Source organism: Bubalus kerabau, chromosome 14, assembly GCF_029407905.1.
Source record: "Bubalus kerabau isolate K-KA32 ecotype Philippines breed swamp buffalo chromosome 14, PCC_UOA_SB_1v2, whole genome shotgun sequence".
In the NCBI taxonomy this organism is placed as follows: domain Eukaryota; kingdom Metazoa; phylum Chordata; class Mammalia; order Artiodactyla; family Bovidae; genus Bubalus; species Bubalus kerabau.
In genome coordinates, this window is record NC_073637.1 from 46,197,387 (window position 1) to 46,225,257 (window position 27,871).

At 38.0% G+C, this 27,871-nt stretch overlaps 1 protein-coding gene across 1 annotated transcript in view; it reads right to left on the reverse strand.

The window, feature by feature from the left end:
• The window catches only part of ZNF704 (zinc finger protein 704), a 259,239-nt gene that overhangs the window by 185,788 nt on the left and 45,580 nt on the right, over window positions 1–27,871 (reverse strand). Inside the window, exon 2 of the mRNA XM_055546345.1 lies at window positions 12,882–13,123. Coding sequence (XP_055402320.1) covers window positions 12,882–13,123 — 242 coding nt within the window. The remainder of the gene's footprint in view (window positions 1–12,881; window positions 13,124–27,871) is intronic.

A 27,871-nucleotide genomic window follows, 5' to 3' on the forward strand; every position in this document is an offset into this window, starting at 1 on the left:
GTCAAAGAATCAGCTCTTAGTTTCATTGACCTTTCCTACTTATTTTTCAGCCTCTATTTCATCCATTTCTACTTCAATCTTTATGATTTCTTTCCTTCTACTAACTTTGGGTTTTGTTTATATTTTTCTAGTTCCTATAGGTGTAAGATTAGAGTGTTTCTTTGAGATTTTCCACAGGTCGGTTTGTATCACTATAAATTTCCCTTAGAACTCCTTTTGCTGCCTCCCACAGATTATAGATTGTTATGTATCCATTTTCATTACACTTTCAAATCCTCCTTGATTTCTTCTATGGCCCATTGGTTGTTTAGTAGCATACTGTAAACATGTAAAAAAGCTTTCACGTGTTTGTGTTTTTGCAGTTTTTTCCTTGCAGTTGATTTCTAGTCTCATGCTGCTATGGTTGAAAGAGATGCTTAATACGGTGTCAAAGTTCTCAGATTTACTGAGACTTGTTTTTGTGGTCTATCCTAGGGGAAAAAAAGTGTGTTTTTCAAATAATGAGAAAGAAAGCTTACTTAATTCTATACAGGATAGACCCTGGAACAGCATACTACACTTTAAGAGGACACTCAATAAACTTCTAAGTGGTTATCCAAACAGTTGACTCTTGAACAATGCAGGTTTGGGGCACCAACCTCTGTGCAGTTGAAAATTCATGTATAACATTATAGTCAGCCATCAATATGTGCGGTTCCACATTTATGGATTCAACCAACCACCAATTGTGTAGTACTTTAGTACAGATTTATTGAAAAAAAAAAAAAATCCGTGTATAAGTATACCCATGCACTTCAAACCCATGCTATGTTGTTTAAGGTTAACTGTAATTGATTTTAATAAAAGTTCTCCAATAGGCAATGAACCAATGTTTTCAGAGTAGAAAGTGTGAGCAACAGAATGTGCTTCCTTAGCTTATAAATATATCAGCTGTGCTTAATGGTCTTTTTGTTTTTATAGAGAAATGTTGAAGCATAAAAAGTGTAAAGACATATATAATATACTACTGATATACCAAGGAGCACGATGACCTTTTTGCATATTCATCACTTAGTTACAAAAAACTATTGACGATTTAGCTTAGCAAACTAACACTTTGAAATCTTGAGTTGAATATATTCATATTTTTGAAATGGGTTTTTACTTCTTTTTAACCTTAGGAGATTGCTGAGTCTTCTAGCTTTGAAGGAGATAATAAAGACCCAAACCTTCTTGGTTTCTATTATCCAGTCTGATTGTATCTATGGGAAGCACAGCCTATTTCACAAGATTTGGACCGTTTTCAGAGAAGAGAAATGCCCTGGCTAGCTCGAGAGAAGCTGAGACACAGCCAGAAAGTAAACCTTCCAAGGGGAAGAAGCACGGACAGTGCCTGGCCCTGGACACATGGGAGAAGGTCAAAGGACTTTCTAAAGATCACAAAGTAGCAGAACCCCAAATTCCTCCCTCCTAACCACCAGTTCTATTTTCAAAAATACTTTAATATAGAAATATGCTCAAGAACTTTCTTATTCCTTAAAATTATATTTTTTCCCAAAGTGATCTGAAAGTGACAGCAGATTTGATTTTTACTTTATTTTGTTTAAATTGACTACAGAGAAAGGGACAGTTATTAATTGAATGTGAAGATAAATTTGAGACATGTTGGTGGAAAATCACAAAAATTCATTACTTCTCAAGTTTGTAGCAGTTTCTCTGCAAATGCAAATGTTAATTTTCACTCTGTCATTATCTGTAGATATGTGGAAAATATGACTGCATAGTTTACTCGTTAGGGATGAATCAAAACGGACAAATAAAACTTGTTTCAGCTCTGAAAAATAAACATGTGGGGGAACTGTATTCTTAAATACAGCTTTCCCCAACCTTTTCAGGGGGGAAACAGCTTTCTGCTTTCTGTGAAGATTACAAAGCACAATACAGGCTAAATGCCATGCTCCCCATGCCTCTAAGCCTCCTTATAAATGTGGTGCAGCTGTCTGGCACTTTTGCCAGTGATAGCTCTGTGTGATCATTAACACTACCTGCTTAGTATTTGTGAAATTACATTGTATGTGCAAAGAATTGAGGTGATATTTTGAAACACACATGGTTAATATATTTACCAATTAGTGGTTAGAGAGCATGGTTTTTCCAAAAACATTTCACAATTACCAATATTTAAGATTCAAAGTTGTGTTTTATTCAGTGGCTTTTGCACAACTTGGTACAGTGGTCACATTCAAGTAACCTCAAACATTAGAGTTATCCTGATGAAATCAATCCCAGGGAACAAAAATGCCAAGTTTGAAGCTCCAAGACTTTGGCCACCTGATGTGAAAATCTGACTCATTGTAAAAGACCTTGATGCTGGGAAAGACTGAGAGCAGGAGGAGAAGGGGGCAACAGAGGATGAGATGGTTGGATGGCATCACTTATTCAAAGGTTATGAGTTTGAGCAAACTCTGGGAGATGGTGAAGGACAGGGAAGCCTGACGTGCAGCAGTCCATAGGTTTACAAAGGGCTGGACATGACTTAGCAACTGAACAACAATGTGATTTGATGAAATCTCATATTCTGAAGATGAAAGCCACATTTTATTTATTTTCTAGTACATGGTCACAAATTGGATATACAAAATAGCAGATAACCTTATGATATGCTATTCTTAGAAAGGGGCAGAGAAATTAGGCAAATCTATCAAGTGACTGAAACTTATTTAGGAAAGTGGCTGAAAGTGATGATTTAGGAAAGGGGAGTGCACGCACTCCATTAAAGAAGCAAATGTTTGTCAAATCTGGTCAAAACAAACCCTGAACTGGGGAGAGTCATCAAAATCTTTTCATCATTTAGAGATTAAACTCTATGAGCAGCTCTTGCCCCAAGAAAAGCCAATATGTGAATATCAAGATGTGGAGAAATGATAGTTAGGTTAAAATAAAATAAACTAGCAAGCACGTCTAGTAATGTGTTTACATTATGATTGTGCTTTGACTGCTTCAGTTGGTCTATATACTATTCTTCATAAATACATTTATTATTCATATAACTTTTGCTCAAAGAGTGCAGGCCTTTGTTACTATAGTTTTATTGTTAAAGGTAATTTGGATTTAACATGTTTAAAACCAAACCCCTTCCCTCCATCCAATCTATTTTCTCTTGTATTACTTCTGAATTACTTTTTTTTTTAAACAGCATCACCAACCACTTTATCCATCCAGATATGCACAACACAGTTTCTGGAACCATCCCGAGTACTTACTTAAGCTTCCCATCTGCTTTATTCCCCCAAGTTCTGTAGAGTCTGCACTTCACACTCTTGAACATAGCCCTCTGCTGTGATGCTTCTGTCCTAGTTAAAGGTTTCACAATGATCTCTTTCAGATTTCTACATCTGCCTCTTATTCTTTCTGCCTTCAGTGTCAGAGCTTACACAGATGTCCTCCCTACCTTCTCATCTCCACAGTTACCTGGTGACTTTTCTGAAATGTCAACCCATTACTTGAATAACTTAACAGATAAAAATCAAATTCTGAAAGTATTTCAAGTCAAGGCTAACTCTCCAGCCTAACCCCTTAGCCCTCTTCCACCCAGAAATCTATATATAGGAGGGGAAAAAACATAGGTCAATATTTAAAAGAAGAATCGATAATAGCTTTAAGCTAGAAACAAAGTAAACCATTTGTTCTTTGGAGTCTTTCTAAAAAATGATACATTTGTTGTATTTTCTACTTTACCAGTAGTATGTTTTCATTAACTATTTTGTTACTATATTTAAAAAATCATAAGAAATGCAGTAAGTGTGACAACCCAGGTCCAAGCCTAAAGTCTTGACTTGGTCAGTTAGAACTGGTAACAGCTGCTACTGCAGGGAATGTCAGAGTATCTGGTAACAACTAAAGAGCCATTTTCAAACTGGAAATGAAGCTGCTTTCATATTTTAAAAAAAGCCAGAACTGTGGCTATATCAACTTAACCTTTCTTTTATTTGGATAGAATTTAAATATTCTCATAGCAATTATAATTGTACAAAAACATTAGTTGTTCACAGCTGGAAAGGAAGAGACATACTTGGATCTGTGCTGCAGATTGTTTTTCTAACTAAATACTCCCTGATTCACAGACGCTGAAATGTCTCTCTCCTTACATGGGCTATTCCTTTGTCCCTAACTAACCCTTAAGAAACACTGCGGTAGAAGGCTACTGCTCCATTGCATCTCTGTGAGTGAGGCATTTTCTTCATGTGTGTTGGAGCAAGAAAAAAAGAGAAACCCCCGTCTTGGGGATAAATGATAAGCTGGACTGAAAGGTATAATACCCAGCGTTTTACTCTGAACATGCACTGTCCAATAGTCACTGCAACCTCCGTAGCTACTGACCGTTTGAAATGTGCCCAGTCCAAACTGAGAGGTAGTGTAACAGTAAAATATACAATGAATTTTTTAGACTTAATATGCAAAAAAGAATGTAAAATATCTCACTGTTGTTTAGTTGCTAAGTCATGTCCAACTATTTGCAACTCCATGGACTGTACTTTTGTTCATGGAATTTTCCAGCCAAGAATACTGGAGTGGGAAATAAAATATTTGTTTCTCCAGGGGATCTTCCTGACCAGGGATTGAACTTGTGTCTCCTGCACTGGCAGGCAGATTCTTTATTGCTGAGCCACCAGGCAAGTAACACTTTATATTGATTAAAGGGAAATAATGATATTTGGGATATGTTGAGTTAAATAATATGTAGTATTGAAATTATTTTCACCTATTTCTTTATCCTGCTTTGAATGTAACTATTAGAAATTTTAAATATGTAGCTCGTATTTTACATATGCTCAAATGAGTTACATATGAAAACTCTATTATACAATGCTGCTCAGACACAATTCGTTTTAAATAAATGACCAACATCTTGTTTAATTATTATTTGCCTTTCTGTAATTAGAACAGAATACAGAATTTATATTGGCAGGAGGAAGTAGGGAGTGGGAGGTAGTGGGAATCCAACTGTTTCTACTCCCTCATTGTTTAAATTTTGAACAGAAGTAGGGAGGGACAAAAAAAAGATGTGTAAAATCTAAACATAAACCGATTCTTCAGAGGCAACCAGTGGCATCAGAAAAGCAGAATAATGGCACTCTTAAGCATTCTGGAATATTCCCATATACCCAACCTGTGCAACAAAGTCAGTGATCCACTTAGTACGACAAAGCTACCAGTCCACCAAAAGCTTTGGGTGTTAAATTTTCTCCATTTTGCTGCTAGAAATGATTTACACAAAGAGCATTTATTAATTACCTAAGAACTTCCTGGAGGTGATGCCTGCAGATGCTTGAATGTCACACTTCTTAAAAAATGAAGTATAGTTGATTTACAATACTGTTTTACTTTCACGTGTTCAGCACAGTGATTCCTTTTTTTTTTTTTTTTTGCATGATAGGTTATTAAGAAATACAATAATCTTATAATTAATCTTATAATCTTGGGTATAATTCCCTGAGCCATACAGTAAATCCTTGTTGTGTATCTCTTTTATATATAGTAGTTTTTATCTGTTAATCCCATACCCCTAATTTTTCCTTCCTCTCCACTCTCCCCTTTGATAACCATACATTTATTTCCTATGTCTGTGAATCCATTCCTTATTTGTATAGATTCATTTGTATCATTTTTTAGATTCTACATATAAATGATATCATATAATTGTGTCTTTCTCTGTCTGACTTATTTCCATAAGCAAAATACTCTCTGGGTTACTCTTCCAGTATTTTACTCAGCACTGCCCAACTGATACAAAGAGCATATCCTTCATTAATAGCAAAGTGACTTAAATTACTTATTATTTTAAAAATCCACATTAATATGCAAAATTCAAAATTCACAATGAAGTTATAAACAGGTGGCACATTCTAATTTGGCACTAATGTGGTACTTATAATAAAGAGATATAAAACAAAATGATTGTAAATGAGTGAAAAGACCCTGATGTTGGGAAAGACCAGGGCAAGAAGGGAGGGGGGACAATAGAGGATGAGATGATTGAATGGCATCACTGACTCAATGGACATGAGTTTGAACAAACTCTGGGAGAAACTGGAGGATAGGGAAACCTGGCATGCTGCAGTCCATGGGGTTGCAAAGTGTCGGATATGACTTAGCAACTGAGCAACAACAAACGCCATATTTAAAATCAACACAAAAAGTGTGTAAAGTTGTCTCTTACACATACACAATCTGAGCCAAACTTATATCACAAAAGACAAACTTTTCTAAGTTATCACTAAGAAAATATTGCCAGTCAATGTTATCAGTTAGTACAGGAAAGAGAACCACTGCTTTAGAACTACTGGTTCCTGACTCACCTTATTAACAACTCTCATCATCTCATAGGCTATTATGAGAGTAGAGTTGTAGCATATGTGCATTTAGATCACAGAAATTCAACTATAAGCAATTGGCAGGAAGATAGAACCTAAAAAAATAACACAACACACAGAAGTCCCACCATTCGGTTCAATGAAATTTTGTGTAGGAAGGGAGAGAATAATTGTCTTTTTTTCAATCAGTTTCTGATCTCATCTTTAACAGAGGGTGCTGGTCTCACAGGTGATCAAAGACATTGTAAATAATAACTTTGTTTCTACTTAATCTTGATTTATTTGTTGACTTTAAATCCCCGGCAAGATGTGACTTGATGGTGTCCTGATGGCACAATGTGTTTCTTTAAGTCCTGATGTCAATTACGTGGGTTCCTAGCAACTTCTTGTCTCTGTCCTCTATCCACATTACTGAATTTGTGCTTTGGGAAGATCATTTTGGCTGTTGTGTAAGAAACAGACAGACTGCAGCAAGAAAATAGGAACAACAGTTATTTGCTGACCTGAATTACCGAAAGGATAGGAAGGGATGCAAGTGGATAAAGGTTTCCTGGAAAAGCTGGTCTTAAAAGCTACTTTGTAGAGATTGCTTTGGTTCTTAACAATTATATAGCATTAGTCTTTCTCCAACATAGGTAGGTACATTTATATTGCCCTCCCAAGATATGTTGTTAAAATTGGACATATTCAATGTTCAATGAGATTCTTCGAGACCTTTAACAGTTTCCTTCTTTTCAGTAGTTTCATACTGGTTACAGAGCTTGTGACTGGAAATGTTTTTAATACATTTAAACATTAAACATTTGCTCCAGAAACTGCTAGGCGTCTGGTGATTCAGAAATAATGATAGCAATCTTGCCTTATCTCTCACTTCATTCCAGGTTAGACATAAAATACTTTTCTATCAGTCATACACAGGACATGAAAGACAAAGAAGAAAATGTGGGGAACACCACTGAGAATGATGGTCTAAATTAGTTCACAATTTTCCATGTACACATAAGATATTGCTTGTAGCTCAGGTCCTTTCCTAACTTTGAACTTAAAGGTTAACAAGCTTCTGAAGTTCTTTTTAAATGATACAATTCCCAGAGAAGCATTCTATAAGGAGAAGATGACTTCATTTTACCCAGCAAGTGATATATCTGACATCACTATATTTTAAAACCCTGCAAAACAAACAGGGCCGTATGGCTCAATTTTTTTTCCAACAGCAAACTAACAATCTGGAGTATTCTAATAAACTGCTGTTAGGTCTAGGAATATTTGGGGCCAAAATTTTCTTTTTTTCCCTCTTTATAACTAGTTTGCTAATAGATTTCTTTAGCTTTAGAGTTATAATTAGAAGACAGTTACTACTTTGCATAATCACATTGTAATTGTTATTTGGGTGAAATCCAACCAACTTAAGCATCAGTACTTCCAAAAAAACAATGTCTGGCAAAGAGAGAACAACAAATGCCATGCTCTAATGGGTCCAGGTTATCTAATAATGTTTGCCTAATGGTTTAGTGTTGTTTTCTTTTTTAAGAGGCTCAACAGCAAGTGACATTAGAAATCAATGTATTTTAAGGCATCACAGTTATAACTGGAAATAAGTTAATGTTCTCTGATAAACACTAATGATGATAGTAAGAAACAAAAATTCACATGGGGTCAGAAACCTAGCCGCCTTCGGTCTGTCATTTGTTAAATTTATGTTCCAGCGGCTGAATTTACTTCTAGTGCCTGGAGAATTTCCAAACACACACACATCTCTTGCTTCAAAAGCCAAGAAGCTCAGTTGTAGGCCCCAATTCTATAGAATGAATGAACACAACTATGTTTCTAGCTGCCCACTCTCCTATCCACTTTTTAAGTTGATTCTTCAGCCTTCCCAGAAACTTCATAACTCTTTCAGGAAATTTCATCCTTTGTTCAATCAGCGAGCCCTTTGCTATTGCTTACAACCAAGAAACTTCGAATCTACTTCAAAAATACACATGAGTCTTCCCACTTCATGTCAGCTGTCACTACTCTAGTCCAAAGTCCCATGACATCTCTTCTGTACTAAAGCAGTAGCTTCCTGACTAGTCTCGCTGAATCCATTCTTGTCCCTCTCCAACCCAATCTATGCATGCTAAGTTACTTCAGTTGTGTCTGACTCTGTGACCCCATGGACTGTATAGCCCACCAGGCTCCTCTGTCCATGGGATTCTCCAGGCAAGGATACTAGAGTGGGTTGCCATGTCCTCCTCCGGGGGATCTTCCCAATCCAGGGATCGAACCTGCGTGTCTTATGTCTCCTGCATTGGCAGGCGGGTTCTTAATTACTAGCCCACCTGGGAACCTAATCTATATGTAATGTGATCTAATGATCCAACACCTAAATACAAAAGTAGCATTAACCATTCTTCTCCATAAAATTCTTATCAACCTAAATATATACTTTAAAAATCATTACCACAATCAATATAGCTCAACATGATTTGGCTCCTGCCTGCCTCTCCAACCTCATCTCCGGCCGCTCTCCCCAATTCTCTGTGCTTTAGCCACACAGGCCTTCCCTCTTACCTTAGGGTTTTCATGCATATTCTCCCCTCCCTAGAACACCTTCCTCCCTAGTCAATCTAACTCTTCCTCATTCTTTAGGTGTCAGCTAAAACGTAGCTTCCTTAAAGAGAGCTTTCCTTATGCTTCAATATAAGTCTTCTTACTTATGAACCTCATAATGTCCTGTACGTTTAATAGATTGAATGTCCTGGACATTATAAATTATATAATTTATAATTATATATTTATATTTGTATTGTTTAGAATATCTCTCTCCTCAATTCTATGAGAGCAGGAAATATATCTAATGTACTCTACCTTGTATTTCAGTATCTGGTACATAAAAATCCACGTAACTAATAAATATGTTGAATAAATTAAAGAAATGCATATTACTCAGTGAAAGAAGCCGGTCTGAAAAGGCTGCATAGTACATTATTCCAACTACAGACATTCTGAAAAAGACATAACTATGGACACAGTAAAAAGATGACTGGTTTCCAGGAGTTCAGGGAAGGGAAGGCATCAATAAGCAGAGTATGGAGTATATTTTAGGCAACAAAAAAATAAATACTCTGTATGATACTAAACATGTCCTTATACATTTAATGCACAACACAAACATGCATAGAAGTAAAATTTAGGACAAAAGTAATGACAGATGGAAGGGTGTGATGTGTGTGGGGACACAGGGTATGTGAGAAATCTCTGTAACTTTCTTTCAATCTTGTGAACCTAGAACAGCTCTGAAAAAGAATAAAAGCTTTTAAAAATAAGGTATTGAGCAAATCCCCCCCCCCAAAAAAAATGAAAGAGAATACATAACTTTATAATCAAGCTAAATGAATTAAACAAAAGGTAGGAAAAAGAAAACATAGTAAAGCATGGTTTAAAAAAATTAAGATGCAAAATTATCAGTAATTACAATGAATCAGATATCAGTCATTATAATGAATGTAATGAGTTAAATATCCTATTTTAAGAATATGCTCTATATTTCTGTGTTCTGGATTGTTTTCCCAACTACAAATAATAAGATGAAAAATATATCTCTTTACTTTTTAAAAATAAACCTAATTATAATAATCCAATTTTAAAAAAGAAACAACCGAACAAAATTTGGGAAGTGCATATAAAGAAGTGATTTCCCAGGTGGCTCAGAGGTAAAGAATTCACCTGCTGATGCGAGATGTCAGTTCAGTCCCTGGGTCAGAAAGATCTCCTAGAGAAGGAAATGGCAACCCACTCCATTATTCTTGCCAGGGAAATCCTATGGACAGAGGAGGCTGGCCAGCTATAGTCCATGGGGTCACAAGAATTGGACACAATTTAGAGACTAAATAACAACAATATAAAGAAGTGCTTCAAAGGAGTCATAGCATATAACTTACAGTTGTAAAGAAGAAAAGTCTATAGTTAACAATCTAGAACTCTATCCTAAGAAACTAGAAAAAGAGGAGGAATTTAAACTCAAAATAAGCAGAAAGAAAGAAATAATAAAAAATACATCAGTGAAATAGAGAATGGACTAACAACAAAGTCAATATATGCAAAAGCTGGCTCTTTGAGAATAGCCAAAGTGGTAAACTGCTAGTCAGACTGGTTAAAAAATAGATAACACACTGACCAACATCAGAAATGAGAGAGGGAACATTACTGTAGATTCTCAACATTTTTTTAAAAGGCAATATTATGAACAGCTACATGCCGTTTAACAATTTTACATGTCATGGATAAATTCTTTGAAAGACACAAATTACCAAAATTGACTCAAAAACAAATGTGAAACCTGAATAGCACTACAGTTGACCCTGGAACAATGTGAGGGTTAATCGGCACATAACTTATAGTCGGCCCTCGGCATCCATGATCCCTCCACGTCTGCAGATTCAGCCGAGGACCATGCAGTGCTATAGCATCTACCATTGAAAAGATCTGCATTTAAGTGAACTTGTGCAGCTCAAACCTGTGTTGTTCAAGGGTGAACTGTATACAAATCTTATAAATTGAATCTGTAATTAAAAAAACACTTCCATAAAGAAAACTCCAGGTCCATTTAGCCTTACCAGTAGACCTACCTTTTAAGGAAAAAAATACCACAAATCAAATTCAGAAAACAAAGAGGAGGGAACACTTCCTAAACCATTTTATGAGGCCATCATTAAATTGATATCAGAACCACACGACAAGATCCAAGAAAATAGAATGATAGGTCAATGAGTGGAAATAAATGAATCCTCAACAGATTTTTAGCATAAATTATGAATTCCAGGTCTCTTAACATATAAAATGGTCTAATGAAAATTTTCCATAGAGTAAGTTCTATAGAATTGCAAGTTGGCACCAAACTATGTGACAGTGGGAAGTCTAATTCTTGTCCTAAAAGCTTAGGAAAAAAACAAAACCATAACTCTTCACATTCAAATTACATGCCATTCATTTTACCTGTGAGTCAACCAAATAACAGATACGAATTGAAGGGCTTATCAGGTTCAGATCATGATAAGACATTTCATAGTGAACTCCCAGTTAAAGGAATTAATCCTAAACAATATAGCATGTACTTTATATGAAAAAATTAGACAAGCAAATAATTCCAAGTAGTTAAGCAGAGGTAATGAACATATGAAAAGTTTCAATTAAAAGTTAAGAGAAAGAAAGTGGCCTATAATTTTACAAAGTCTGACAAATTTGGTATCAGAATAGAAAAATACGTAGTTTTTTAAGAGAAGATACTTTTGATTTCATGTAAAAATATATTAAATTCTAATTACAGGCAGTGAATAGGTAGAAAAGGAATATTTATTCCTTTTCCAAAGATACTATTTTCCTAGTTAGCTGTTAGAAACCACTTGCACAAATGCAGACCTTCTCCAACAAGTGCTTATGAAGTTTCATTATAGATGGTTTTTGGTAACAAAATATATTTCATGTATTAAAAATTAGCAAGCTTTCATGCTACAGCATTTCCTTTCTTTTCTCCACTCAACAAATATTTACTGAGCCCTTAATATATAATTAAACATGGTCCTAGTGCAGGAATGCAGCATAAACAAGATGGACTAAAATCACAGCTAACATGGAACTTACTTTCTAGCTGAGATACATGAGAGGCCAGAAAATAAGTTAAGTTCTAGCATGTATCTTCCACTACTGTTCCACTGTAACGCTGCCACAATATTATCCTCTGATTCAGTGCTGTTGGATGCAGTTTAAGTAGAATTACAATGTGATAAAAGCCTTTTGATATTGCAGATAAGCCCTCTTGGCCCAATTCTAAGCTAGATCTGTCTTAAAAGGATTACCATGATATAAACCAGGGATCACCAAACTTTTCCTGTAATGAGTCACATATAAATATTTTAGGCTCCGCAGGCCACCTACGATCTATACTCCATATTCTTCATTTTTTAACCCTTTAAAAATGTAAATTTATTCTTATCTGGCATGGAATTCTCCAGGCAAGAATACTGGAGTGGGTAGCCATTCCCTTCTCCAGGGGATCTTCCCAACCCAGGGATCAAACCCAGGTCTCCTGCATTGCAGGTGGATTATTTACCAGCTGAGCCACCAGGGCAGCCCTCTTATCTGACAGGCCAAACAAAAACAGGTCAGGGGCCAAATCTAATCTGCAGCCACAGCTCTCCAACTCCTGACCAAAAGATCTGAATATCCTTGCTTGTAAGTGGCTATGCTCAGTCCTACACTTTGTATTTCTTTTAATTTTTTTTTATATTTCTTCTCTTGCTGTTTGTTGTTTATTTGCCAAAATCTAATAAAACATTCTTTTCTAGAGCTACAGTAGTTCGACTGCTACAGCCTCAAAGTCAGCTCTGAAGAGCAGAACCACCTGCTCCATTTCACACAAGCAACAGAAAGATGTTCTCAGCAGAAAAACCTTCTACGTCTGTGCACTTTAGAGAATACAGCAGAGACAGTACCTGCTCTCCACTGACTTCCTGGGGCAGACACATACAAGGTCTAATGGTCCCTTACCTTGCTGGAGGAACATCAATATTGGAAGAAACAACTTTTCGTTTTTGCTCAAGGAGACAGATGGAACGAGTGTTTTCTTTTTCATGGTCAAGTGCTCGGTTAGCTTTTTTGGTGTCTGCTGTTTTCACATCTTCCTCCATGGCCAAAGGAAACAAGTGTTGATGGGACATTTTTTTACTAGAGTCACGTTTTAAGTCCTCTGTTTGAAATGTGAAGGTCATTTCCCGCTTAATGCTTCCCACCTGTGAAACAAAACACAAACATTCTCACTCACCCAAAATATCAGCTTTACATGACTATGTGCAGATGGCCAGAGGACAGACCACAGACACTGCTGTCCCTGTTCATCTTGAAGATTTTTTAATTTAAATGGGGGAAATCTAACGTGGAAATAAAATAACTGACTTTACAAAGGTACAATTGACGTGCTGCCTGTCATAATGCAAGCAAGAAGCATCATGAGCACAAGAGAAGCCTTTCGGATGGGCAAAGATTTTGAAGACTTGAAAGCATGAGGCTTCTAAAAAAAATGAGAATAAAACATCATTGTTTTCTCTTCTACAACTGAGAAAACTCAAATAAATAAATTCTTAAATATTTCATGCTGATTATGCTTAACAGAGGTTCAATCTCTGGGTTGGGAAGATCCCCTGGAGGAGGGCATGGCAACCCACTCCAGTATTCTTGCCTGCAGAATCCCACGGACAGAGGAGCCTGGTGGGCCACAGTCCATAGCGCTGCAGAGTCGACACCACTGAGTGACTAAGCACAGCACGTGCTTAGCAGAAGAGTGCTATACACATAAAAAAATCAAGTCTTAAATCTTAGACAATGAATAATGATCTTAACCCCACTCTTTACCTCATGAAAAATGTTTTTTTTTTTTTATTCTTTATCTATAGCAGTTTTGATCTTAAGGAAATCCCTTCATTAGTATGACAATTAAAAAGTCATAACACTGTAACTTCCCTGGAGGCCCAGTGGTTAAGAAGCCATCTTCCAATGCAGGAGACGTGGGTTCGATGCCTGGTTGGGGAACTAGGATCCCACATGTCGAAGGGCAAATGAGCACCTACACTCTGCACCTATGGAGCCCACAAGCTCTGGGGCCCATGTACCACAACTGGTGTGCCCACACCCCGCAAGTCATAATAATCTTTATCATTTTTAACTAAATGCAATGTTTAAGACAAATGGACATTTAAATGTCAAAGGAATTATATCTGGTGATTTCAGAGTTTAGAATTGTGATGGATGAAAAAGGAGACTAAAGTTAAAAAAAGGGATTTTGTATCTTGTAAGATGACTGGCACTGTTTGTGAAGTTTGCAGTGACCTTGTTAAGCCCTGGGCTTCCCAGATGGCTCAGCTGGTAAAGAATCTGCCTGCAATTCGGGAGACCTGGGTTCAATCCCTGGGTTGGGAAGATCCCCTGGAGAAGGGAATGGCTACCCACTCCAGTATTCTGGCCTTGAGAATTCCATGGACTGTATAGAAAGTCAGACACAACTGAGCAACTTTCACTTTTTACTTTGTTAAAGTCCTAAGTGTACAAAGAAGAGCTGGACTGTCAACCCGGAGCCTCACTAATCAGTGGAGAATGTTTCAAAATATGCGTGTCTATGAGATATTTCACAAGTCAGAGTCACTCTCTCATGAAGTCCATGTGTAGAGTCAGTAAACCTTCACTCACCCACTTAAATAGAAAGTATGCTCGTTTGTCTCTTTTTGATTTTAGGTAGGAGGAAAAGCACAAAGAATTTGATCAAGTAGATTTAGAATTTATAGAGCTAAAGCCACAAATACAGGGGATTTTTCAGAATGAAATGAAAGTGTGTGTGTTCAGTGAAGCAGAGACTGGCAAAATATGGTGTGAATGGCTAGGAATTCTCAGACTAAGGAAAAACTTGAAGCTATATGTTTGTTGGAGCCACAGAACCAGCTCTCATATGTGTTCTCCTTGAGCCCAGGGGTGACTTGTGTGCCTCAGGATCACCGTGGCTGGAATGTATCTTTCATATGAACCCAGAGCCCTAAATGGAGCTCCCTGCTCTCATTGGCCTGCACTTGTCAGGCAGAAGAGACTATCTTCCACGGTGTTCCTGCCACACTGAGCCCATGCTCCACAGGACAATGTCAGTCACTTTGGTACATTTGCAACTCATTAAAAAGTTACCATATTTCTTAAAATGCATTAATGAATGAACAAAAGTAAGAGTCCAAGAAAAATGAGTGCTTTTAAGAGCTGTTTCAATGACATCAATACTCAATAGAGAGGAATAAGAAACTATTTCATACTTCTAAAATTCAATACATTTTCAATAAAAATGTAGTCTGGAAAACTAATATAAATGTTTTAAATATCCATCACTAATCACTTTCAGTGCAACTTTTTCTGCCTGGAGGTGGAAGGGAGTGGGAGGCGTTTTTTTCACTTCTATAGCAGCTCATTCCCAGCTATGTTACAAATGGAATACACCAAACACCAGCCACAAAAGATGAAAACAAAGGCCTGGCTTTGATGATTAAAAATAGTTTCTCCCTAAGTGTCAAGTATTACATTAATTAAATATTTAAGTAGTCATTAGTATTAAGTTGTAGCAATAATTGACATCCATACCTCCCCAGGGACCAATTCATCTGATTAAAAGAATTCAATCCAAAGAGAGGTGGGGTTGAGGGAGAACATTACAGGAAGGTTAGCTTTTAGCTTCAAAAATTTAGGGGAAAAAACAGCATTTGAAGCAAACTAATACAATGTAGAATAAATTTCCTGCAGAAATGATAGTATAATCGTATATCATGCTCTTAGCCAAGACTTCATAATAAAGTAAGCTATGGTAATATTCAACAATGTAAGCTATAAATCTTCCATAATACATTCTAAACATAAAATTAATCTTTAAATGGTAATCAAGAAAGTTTAGCAATGTAATGAAATTCAAAGACTATTCAGCCCAGACTCCTTTTATAAAAGTGGAGTTAAAATGAGTTAGCTAAGATCAAAGAGGACAAAAAAAAATGCAGAGATGAGCAAGAGATTTTTGATATTTTGAGTCATGTGTTCCACTGTTTGTAAGGCTGGTGGAAGGAGTGGGTGACAGATGTAGATGTTCATTATATCTTCATGCTTTAAAGTTTACATATATATATATATATATAAAACATGCTCTTTTTAATGTTCTTCCACTCATATCAGATGTTACATTTTTTCAAATTTTAAAAGGAATAGTCACAGGAGAGAAGAGAGTAGAGAGAGAACATGAAGTCAAATCTTGAGACATGGGCTCAGAAATGGCCCAGAGAAACACAGTGGTGGCTGGAGAGGATGCTGAACCAGGGAGAAGGTTCTAAGACAGGAGGTAACAGAGCGTGTGTCTGAATGCTGAGGCAGGATGGAAAGAAAGGGATGAGTGAGGGTTTGCAGGAGTAGTAGAACGGGGCAGGGCCAACATCCAGCCATCGCACCACCAGCAGATCAGCAGAAGAAAGCAGCAAAAGGAAGAGATAACCTCAATTCAGATTGAACCCCTATTAGATTAGCAGAGGAGAGCAGCTAAAGGAAGACAGGATCCCACTTACATGAGATTTCCAGAAAAGGCAAAGCTATAAAGACAGAAAGCAGATCGGTGGATTACCTGGGACTGGGGTTGATAAGAGAAACTGATTGTAAATGGACACCAAAGAACTTTGTGCTGTGATGGAAATGTGCTAGAACTAGACTGTACTGATTTGTACCATGCTATAAATTTATTAAAAAAAAAAAACCCAAACAGTATTCTTACAATGGGATGAACATTATGATATACAAATTGTACCATAATAGTATTGTTGATTTAAAAAAAAAAAGGAAAAGAAGAAAGAACCAGACCAGGAATAAGTGGTATAGAAAGTATATTTCCCAAGAACCCCCTAGACCAGAAACTGGGAACCTATGCTGCAAGAGGCAGACACCGAGTGCTATGACAAGGAAGGCTGCTGCGAGTAGCTGTGCTAATACATCCTGTTCACAAGTAAGGCTGGCTGAAATCCAGTCCCTCCTCAAGCCAGGTCCCCAGGCCTCTTCACCCATGGAAGAGGGACATTTTTCTAATTCATTCATCTGGAGAAGAACTTTTTATCCTTTATTTGCCCAAAGAGGGCACTCTTACTTGTTTTTGTTCCCAATTTGCACAATGCCCTGGTGACAAAAGGAAACCCTTCTGGAGGTGTGGAAGGCCTGGGCCAAGTTAGCTTCCTTCCTTGAAGCTGGTATCAATTAATGATGTGACTCATATGAGCTGATATTTTTAATAATAGAAAGCTGAGGAAATCTGAGAAATCTTTCGTATCACAGCTCACACGGAGGCAAAGGGTTCAACAATAGAAGATACTCAGAGAAAATAAACACACTCCCCAAATCTAGAAGTCCTGGGTACCAAATAATGAAGAAAAAAAAAAAAAAGCAAAACTCTTAATTAGGAATTTTGAGAAGAAAACACAAGGCAGAGGTTTAGGAATAATCTTAGTCTAGATTTTTAAAAATGCATCTCTTGCACGAGGAAGGGTTAATCTGATTGTATCCCACAGTGACGAGACTGTAAGTTGGAAGGCAGTAGTATTTGATTCCGGTCATCTAATTTCAAGATGGACATTGACAAACCAGAACAAACACAACAGTGTGATCAGGATGACAAAGGATCCTATTGGGAGGAACTGGGAATATTTCATCTAGAAAACAGAAAGTTTAAGGTTCACATGTAGCAGTAGGAATAGTCACTCAGTCATGTCCAGCTCTTTATGACTTCATGGACTGTAGCCCGCCAGGCTCCTCTGTCCATGGGATTCTCCAGGCAAGAATACTGGAGTGGGTTGCCATTCCCTTCCCTAGGGGATCTTCCCAACTCAGGAGTGGAACCTGGTCTCCTGCATTGCATGTGGATTTTTTACCATCTGAGCCACCAGGGCAGGCCCACATAGCTACTCTTAAATATGTGCAGAGCCCTCTTGAAGAAGAGAAATTTGAGTTCCTTGTTTCTTTGGAACGAGGGTCAATGGCGCCCACTTCTGCTTCCAACTGACTCCATTTTGACCATACGGTTTGCTCTCTCTTCCTGTTCTTTCTCACTCTTCCACCACATTGTGAATGAAACACTCTGTACCTATAAAGAAGACCGACTAGTTTTCACCTGACTGTGATTTCATGAACTCATAATCTGTGAAGCAGGCATTATCTTAGAGACTCTAGTCTCACTTCAACGTTTTCTTTTTCATTGTTCCTGTGGAGCCTGAATGTACTTTTCATTTTTTTCAAACATTCATTTATTACAAAATATATGCTTATTAAAATTTCCATAAAAATGTGTGTAAGACAATATGGGGACAGTTTTATATTCCTCCCCACTCTCCTCCCAACCCTGCCCAGTCAGGTCCAACCCCTAGAAAGAACAGCTTTTAACAATTTACTGCAAAGCCTCCACTTATTTAAAATGCATTAAATTCCTAACTGTGTATATGTCTGTTTGGGGTGTCTAAACACCAATGTACTGCATGTATTATTCTGCAACTTATTTTTTCACTTCACAATAAATCACAGGCATCTTTTCATGTTAGTAGTAAATGTACTACATTTAAGTTTTGAATACGGTAACATTTCGCAAGATCATATTGTTTAGCCCTTCCTTTCCTCCCAGACATTGAGGTACTTTTCAATTTTTCATCATTAAACATAATGCCACGATAAATACCATTGCTATATGTATACATGTACCTTTATACACTTGTGCAAGTCATTTTTGTATGAAAAATTCCTGGAAGTTAGAATTGCTGAGTCAACCAACCAAAATTTTTCTTTATGGAGGGACAAACTGTGAGATATCCACACAGTGGACATACCACAGGGTCACTAAAAAAGACCATCAGAATAAATCCATGATGTGTTACCAGGAATGCATTCGCTCGTGATTTACTAACTCCATACAGTGGACATACCACAGGGTCACTAAAAAAGACCATCAGAATAAATCCATGATGTGTTACCAGGAACGCATTTGCTCGTGATTTACCAACAGAAACAGGCAAGCTGCAGACTAATATATGAGGCAGGATTTCACTGCTCTTTGAAAGCAAAGTAGTTTGTTAAAAAGTTACACACCTATGGGCCAAGAAGGTTCTACTTCTTTCCTTATATAATTAGATACTGCATATACACATACAGACCCACAAACAAGATAAAGTGGTGAGATTATGGGGAATTTTTGAGCTTTTTTTAAGGTTTTCAAATTTTAAAAATTTAAACAAAGAGACAATTTTATAGAGACTCACAAAAATTGTCAGGAATAATGTTCTTTGCTGGTCAACATATGAGGGAAATGGCAATCTCAGTCGCTGTTGGTGGGAACATAGATTTTGGAGGAGGCCAGCATGCAAAAGGCAATGAATTTAATGGTACATCCCTTTGATTTAGCAGTTCTATGTCTATGGGGAAAAAAGTATCTAGAAAAGCACACAAGAATGTTCAGCACAGAATTCCTTATAATATTAAAAAATGCAAATTCCTAAACAGTCATCAATAAATTGGGAATTAAATATGAACAAATAAAATGTATAGTTAAAAACAGACATATTTCTGTATTTATGAAATGGAAAGACATTTAATATACTATTTGAAAAAAGGAAATCCAAATGAGTCTTATGTAATATAATCTTGGGGAGGAGGGATATATATATATATATATATATATATATATATACACACACACATATATATATAGAGAGAGAGAGAGAGAGAAACAATTCTGTTAAGAATGGTTTTCCTTGGAAGCAGATTTACAGTCCAATTTTGCTTTTACCCTGTTTGCAATCTTTACAATGTTCATGTATAGTTTGGTATTTTAAAACCTATAAAGTTATTCTAAAAAAAAAATACACATTATTTTTACATAATTAAGTTTCTCAAGAATACAGCATTTACATAATTTTTTTTCTTCTACCAGCTTTCAGTTATTAGTATACATGTATATGCACGTGTGTGTGCTCAGTCACTCAGTCATGTCCAACTCCTTGCAACGCCATGGGCTGTAGACTGCCAAGCTGCTTCTGTCCATGGAATTTTTCAGGCAAGAATACTGGAATGGGTTGACATTTCCTCCTCCAGAGGATTTTCCCAACCCAGGGAATTGAACTTGTGTCTCCTGGGGCTCCTCCATTGGCAAGCAGATTCTTTACCACTGAGTCACCTGGGAAGCCCATATTTGCCTATACTAAAGGGGAAAATTAATTACAAATTATCCATCCAGTTGCACTATTACTTCCCTTGATTACCAGTATCTCTCAGTTATATCGTACTACAATGATTACCTTGAATTTATATCGTACTTGAAGTTATATCGTACTACAATGAATTCCTTCTTCCTACCCAACACAGAAGCCCTTCAGCAGCACATCGCAGACACACGCTTTATTCAGTGTAATTTCTTGCAAGAGAACAAAGCTTCAGTGTTCAATTATATGAGAATACTACCAATTACCAAGTTAACTAACAAATAAAATTCAAAATTTCTATTTTGATGAACAGCTTTTGTTTTCCTAGACAAAGATAAACGGTAAATCTATAAATATGATATACTTGGGAAAATTGCAATTTTTTAAACAAAACACTAACAGTATGTATTTTAATCTTGAATTTCTCTAAATGGTGTCCTTTGTAAACTGGACTGAAGCTCATTGGCTTTCTTCAATACAAAAACATCTGCTTTCCATAGGAGGATTCTAGCAGCACAACAGGAAAGAGAATGGCTTCTAGCATCAGCCCACTTACTCGATCAATCCTTCCTTCTGTCCACACTCAAGTGCATTCCAGGCTACCTTAAACCCAGTACCCTCCCCATGAATATACGATAATAAGGTGCCAAAGTGCATGTGTCAACATTCACTTTTGCAAACTGTCCTCATTTACTCATCCCAACCCAATAAAATTTGAGGAATTAGCTCTGGAGATTAATTGGATTTCCAGGAATAATCTAGAGAAAGTCAACCCATTTGCCTTCTGGAACTTTCTGAATAGTAAGAAAGTAGTAGAGATATTTTGAAAAAGAGAATCAAATTCAGGCCACAGCAAAATCCACTCTTGGGGAGCAAGCCACGGGAGGCAAGGGAATAGACCACTTGACCAAGTGACTTTTTTCAACTGACTCTTCCATTCACCATGCAAGCACACAGTCACATTTGACAAATTATAAGAGAATTTTCCCTATTTCAGATTGTGCTTCCACACCTTAGAATTTATTTTTTAAGCTTGCTTTAGAATACATAAATATGTATGTTTAGTGACTGATGACAAGGACACATCAACCACAGTGTAGAGCATGTAATCAGACTCCCACATTTTAAAATATGCTACGAAAGAAGCAAAAGTTATATTAATAATAGGAATAACTGATTTTTAAATTAATTTAAAATATTGCAACTAAAGGTCACGCTTAAAGAAAGCCCAGACTCTTGAGTCAAGTGATAAAGACTGTTTCCAAAAGTAGTCAACACAACTCTGCTCATCACTTCAGATTAAATTCTTCAGATTTCATGCTAGATACACAAGAAAATAAGCTGGACAGCAAATCTATCCAGTCCCAGAGATTAGCTGTAGTAGAAACATTTTAAAAATAACTGCTTCCAATTGCTAGCCCTTTGATTATATTATTCCTTAAGCTCCCTGAAAAGCATGAAGTGTTTTTTAACTGCTTTAACCTCAAGTTTATAATTTCTCTGTACCAACACAGACTAACTGGCTGGTGAAAATCAGCCTGGTTTGGCAGTGTGATGATGGACGAAAACTAAAACAGAGTTGAGACCCTCACTGTGACGGCAACCACAGGGCTGCCCTACTGTAGCCACCGATGTTGTTACTGCTGGGATTCCTACAGGAGCTTTCACCTCTAATATCTTGACAATTTAATGTTCAACAAAGCATGACTTGGCATGCCTAATGACAGATCAGTCAGCCACACATTTAAGAAATTTATTGCAAAAAATTTGGTGGAAGACAATTTGGCTGAAGTTTCAAACCTTCTATTAATAGTAACATCATGCAAGTGAGAACAAAGTATGTAAGTATTTCAAAAACGCTTTCTGAAAAATTCCGAATAGAAATAACCATCTCTATGAAGTCCAATATTAAGGTCAGGCTTGGCTAAAGTCACTCGTATATTTTTCCAAACAAATGTAAGGAGAGAGAGGAAATATCAACATGGGTTGACCTCACTGGATTTAACTTTAGAGAATTTTGAACTTCACACAGTAATTAGATATTCCATTTATTTTATATAAGTCAAAGTTTAATTCCGCCAATCACACCCACTCCAAATGAAAAGCCTGTGGCCTTTATCTTCAGAATATACCCAGAATCCAGTCACTTCTTACCACCTCCATGGTTACCATCTTGGTCAAGCCACTCTCATCTCTTGCCTGGATTTCTACAATAGTCTCTTCCTTGGATCCCCATCTCCATTCTTGCCCTGCCTTTCCCACGCCCCAGTTCCTTCTCAGTAGTAGTAGCCACCTTATCCCACACAAACCAGAGTCAGATCATACCCTTCTTCAGCTGAGAACCTTCCAGTGACTCCCCATTTCATCCAGAATAAAATCGAAAGTCCTTGCAATGGCCTCCCAGACCCAGTTTGGTTTTCCCTGCCCCTCCTCCCATATCCTTATTTTCTCCCTCTCCTACTTCTTTCCTTCACCCTTACCTCTCCCTCTCACCCTCGCGGGCCTTGGGCCTCGATCAGGCCAGGCACACCCCTGCCTCAGGCATTCTCAGTGGCTACCCCATCTTCCAGGAATGTTCTTCCTTCATACCTCCCACTGCTGGTTTCCTCACCCTTTCAGTCTCCATTCAAAAGTCTCTTTCTGAGACACGAGTACCCCAATGTTCATCGCAGCACTGTTTATAATAGCCAGGACATGGAAGCAACCTAGATGTCCATCAGCAGATGAATGGATAAGAAAGCTGTGGTACATATACACAATGGAGTATTATTCAGCCATTAAAAAGAATACATTTGAATCAGTTCTAATGAGGTGGATGAAACTGGAGCCTATTATACAGAGTGAAGTAAGCCAGAAAGAAAAACACCAATACAGTATACTAACGCATATATATGGAATTTAGAAAGATGGTAACAATAACCCTGAATACGAGACAGCAAAAGAGACACTGATGTATAGAACAGTCTTATGGACTCTGTGGGAGAGGGAGAGGGTGGGAAGATTTGGGAGAATGGCATTGAAACATGTAAAATATCATGTATGAAATGAGTTGCCAGTCCAGGTTCGATGCACGATACTGGATGCTTGGGGCTGGTGCACTGGGACGACCCAGAGGGATGGAATGGGGAGGGAGGAGGGAGGAGGGTTCAGGATGGGGAACACATGTAAACCTGTGGCGGATTCATTTTGATATTTGGCAAATCTAATACAGTTATGTAAAGTTTAAAAATAAAATAAAATTAAAAAAAAAAAAAAAAAAGTCTCTTTCTCAGTGCAGCCAACTCTGACCCCTCCTATTTAACTTTCAGTGCTCCTTACCTACTCCTCCTGTCCCACAGTCTATTCTACCGTTGTTCTACAGCACTTATAACAAAAGATATAATCTACTATTTCCTACGTCTTTTGTCCAGGCTGCACTGCCAGAATCTTGCTCTGTGTGAGGGTGGCTTTGTTTTTATGTATTGATACCTCCAGTACAGAGAAGAGTATCTGAAAGAGCGGGCCCTGAATAAGCATTTGGGGAATAAATAAATGAATGAATTTTCAGGTGATTATATGTGCTATATGGTAGCAACTACTAACAAAAGTCTAAGGAGGCTTGATGCCAACTTCCTGGAGCTGCAAAGAGTAGAGTCATAGTCAAGAGAAATTTCCTAAGCTACCAGGTAAGAAACAGTGAATTGTGCTATAATTTGGAGAATAGGTGGAAAATAATTACAGGAGGACTACCATATTAATCCTTTCTTTACCACGTGTTCAGTTTCATTTCATGGAGGATTTTCTCTCCAGGCATACAGTCCTTATTTTATAATACAATCTACAAAGCTCAGTTGGTAAAGAATCTGCCTGTGGTGCAGGAAATCCAGGTTTGATCCCTGGGTTGGAAAGATCCCTTGGAGTAGGAATGGCAACCCACTCCAGGATTCTTGCCTGGAGAATTGCATGGACAGGAGAGCCTGGCGGGCTACAGTTCATGGGGTTGCAAAGAGTCAGACATGACTGAGCAACTCAACCACCATAGAGAAAATAGGGTTGGTTTTGCTTTTAAATTAAGGGACTCTGAACCTTCTTTCTATACATATCACCCAGCTATATCAGGGCAAACCTGTTGAGAGATAAGGCAGAATTCCAGAACCAAGTCACAGTTAAAGTTCTCTACTTTTCAAACTCCTTGGCAGCGGAGATTCCTATAAGGGGCAGGACGGGAGCAGCCTGGTCCCCAGGGAGGCCCAGGAATGCTTCCCCCTCCGGTCTGAGGCTCACAGCACAACCAGCCCACATACTCTCTCTGTGAATTCGAACATCCACAGTCAAGAACAACAATGCTGATAATCACTGTCATCTTTAATTTCTTCCACATTTGGTTCACAGAGACTATTTTTGCCGATGGGATTTGGGCCCCTCCGGAAGTATTTTCTTAGAAGTTTCTTTCTGAAGGAGAACAGGCAGCTGTGTTGCTGAGGGGCTGCTGACCTATAGAAGACTTGTCCACTCCAGCTGCTGTGACTGCTATGTAGAGCCCAGAACTGAAACTGCCTGCAGCCCCTGCTGGGAGGAGCTGGATCCCCAAACACAAGCTTCACGGTCTCTGACCTCTCCTCACTGCAACTTTGCTCCAGGGGAATCTCAGTCTCCATTCACTGGAACCTTCCTCAGCCCCTCATACAGAGAGGCTACTCCGGAAACTAATAGTTCACAGAGCCTTTTCCAAGTCCCTACTGGAGCCCACCCCCCATCTCCCAGAATTCCTCTCCTCACAGCTATTGAGTGTCTCTGAGCAGCCCTTTCTCCACCTGGCCTGAATCCTAGGCACAAACACACACAGCAAACAAGAAGAGATTCTTGGCAATTCAAGGAGTGTGTTAGAGTCCATTTTCTTCAGGGCTTACATGGTTTTTTGCCATTGACCTGGGAGTCAAACCACACTCTAAAATGTGATTTTTCTGCCCAAACCACGCATTTCCCCAAAGTGGTTAGAAAAGAACTTTTTGTTATTTTGGAAAATGTAGTTCTGATACGTATAAATTAACCCTAGCAGCTCAGACAGTAAAGAATCTGCCTGCAAAACTAGTACAACCACTATGAAGAACAGTATGGAGATTCCTTAAAAAACTGGAAATAGAACTGCCTTATGATCCAGCAATCCCACTGCTGGGCATACACACTGAGGAAACCAGAAGGGAAAGAGACACGTGTACCCCAATGTTCATCGCAGCACTGTTTATAATAGCCAGGACATGGAAGCAACCTAGATATCCATCAGCAGATGAATGGATAAGAAAGCTGTGGTACATATACACAATAGAGTATTATTCAGCCATTAAAAAGAATACATTTGAATCAGTTCTAATGAGGTGGATGAAACTGGAGCCTATTATACAGAGTGAAGTAAGCCAGAAAGAAAAACACCAATACAGTATACTAACGCATATATATGGAATTTAGAAAGATGGTAACAATAACCCTGTGTACGAGACAGCAAAAGAGACAATGATGTATAGAACAGTCTTATGGACTCTGTGAGAGAGGGAGAGGGTGGGAAGATTTGGGAGAATGGCATTGAAACATGTAAAATATCATGTATGAAAAGAGTTGCCAGTCCAGGTTCGATGCACGATACTGGATGCTTGGGGCTGGTGCACTGGGACGACCCAGAGGGATGGAATGGGGAGGGAGGAGGGAGGAGGGTTCAGGATGGGGAACACATATATACCTGTGGCGGATTCATTTTGATATTTGGCAAAACTAATACAGTTATGTAAAGTTTAAAAATAAAATAAAAATTTAAAAAAAAATAAATAAATAAAGATAAACATAAAATAAATAAATAAATAAATATGTATATAAGCATTTATACCAGTACCTGGCATACAATAACCATAACAATAAGAAGTTTGCTAATAATTCGGAAAATTTTTTGTTTCTCTAAGCTCACCGTATTGTTAATAAACTACAATATTTGCAAAGTGGAAAAAAAAAAAAAAAAAAGAATCTGCCTGCAATGTAGAAGACCAGGGTTTGAACCCTGGGTCAGGAAGATCCCCTGGAGAGGGGAATGGCAACCACTCCAGTAGTCTTGCCTGGAGAATCCGGAGGAGCCTGGCGGGCTACAGCAAAGGGTCAGACAGGACTGAGCGACTATCACTTTCACAAAGGGTAAATCAGTTTTCAAAAAAGACAATGCACAATTTCTCTGGGCACAAAGAGGACCAGGAAAATCCTTTCTTTCAGTAGCCTAGTCTGAGGGACCACAAACGGATGTCCATTAGCCTTGGTGGCTTGGAGTGACAGTGTGAGCAGGCTGTTAAGGGCATGTGAGAAAGTAGAGGACACCAGGATAAAGGGAGGAGGAATGGGGTGCGGCCAACTTTGGAGAGAAATAGAAATGTGGGACGGGGGCCCTCAGACAGACAAGGCATCTGAGAGCCCCCAGGCGCCTCCCCACCCGTCAGCATCCACGGCTAAGCACACTGGTTGCAGGTCGTCTCTGCGCCTGTTCACCTGTGTCTCCCTTCTCATGACCAGCATCCCCACACCACCCACCTCACCCTACCTTTCTTTTTTGCAAAACCTTATTTTATTTTATTTTTTGTTTCTTTTTGTTTCAATGTCTTGCAACAAAAAGAGTTGGACTAACTAACCCAATGCCTTGAATTCCTTTGGCAATAAACTATAAATTCAGCTTCTCCAATTCATCAGTGGTTGTCACAGGCTAACACAACTTCTTCAATTTTTCAAGGCAGATTAAGAAGCCATTTTTAAGTAAAAAAGAATGCCGGTTGCTAAGGTTTCCTCCTGAAATAAACATTTTATTGAAATACAGTTTGTCCTTCCTTTGAGCAGTAAACAGCAGGTGAAATTAAAAACTGAAGTTGAAAGCTAATGAATTCACATTTTAGCTTGAGTTGTGCTCTTAACTCACAGACAGCCAATTACTTCTACTAGCTGCACAGATGACTAAATAAAATCTGCTAATAAATGCAGCTAGAGTGTATTCAAGAAAGTAAACAGTACATATTAGAATAAATCTGTATATCTGCTTATCATAAATTTAATTCTTTAGAATAAAGGTCCAACAGGTATTTGGGAGAGTGGATGGGAATATGAGAGAGAAATATCTTCAACACAGTCCTTCATGAGAAGGTAGATGGCTCAACAGAACTGGGCTGACCCAGGATAATGAGTGCAGGAGGATCTTAAGATAGAAAAGTGTGCATGTGGGGTTTCAGTCTGGTCACGATCCTTCCTTCCTGCCTTGCTGCCTATGGACTTTAGGCTTGCTTAGCCAGCTATAATAAATATGCAAATATCTGTGCGCATGTATGTATCCATGCATGTATGTAGGAATGAATAAATACAACACACACACACACACACACACACACACACATCTATTAGTGGTTCTGCTCCTGCTAGCACTCTGATTGATACAATATAAAACTTGGTATAAAGTAGTCATGCTCCTGCAGTCCTCTCCTCTAGTGTTCCAGATGCTAGTTAGAGGTGGAGAACAAGTTCTGCTCAGTTTTGTGTCCCAGACACCTAATGTATGCATACTTGGCACATACAGGTGCTTGGTAAATGTTTACTTCATTAATGTAATTAGTGATGATAAGATGGCAATGAGGCCAGCTTGTAAGAGCTGAAAGGAAGACTTGTAAATTCAGGAGACAAAATGATTACATATTCACAATATTCTAAGGTATACAGAAGACAGTAACAATAAAAATAGTAGTAGCAGCAGTAATC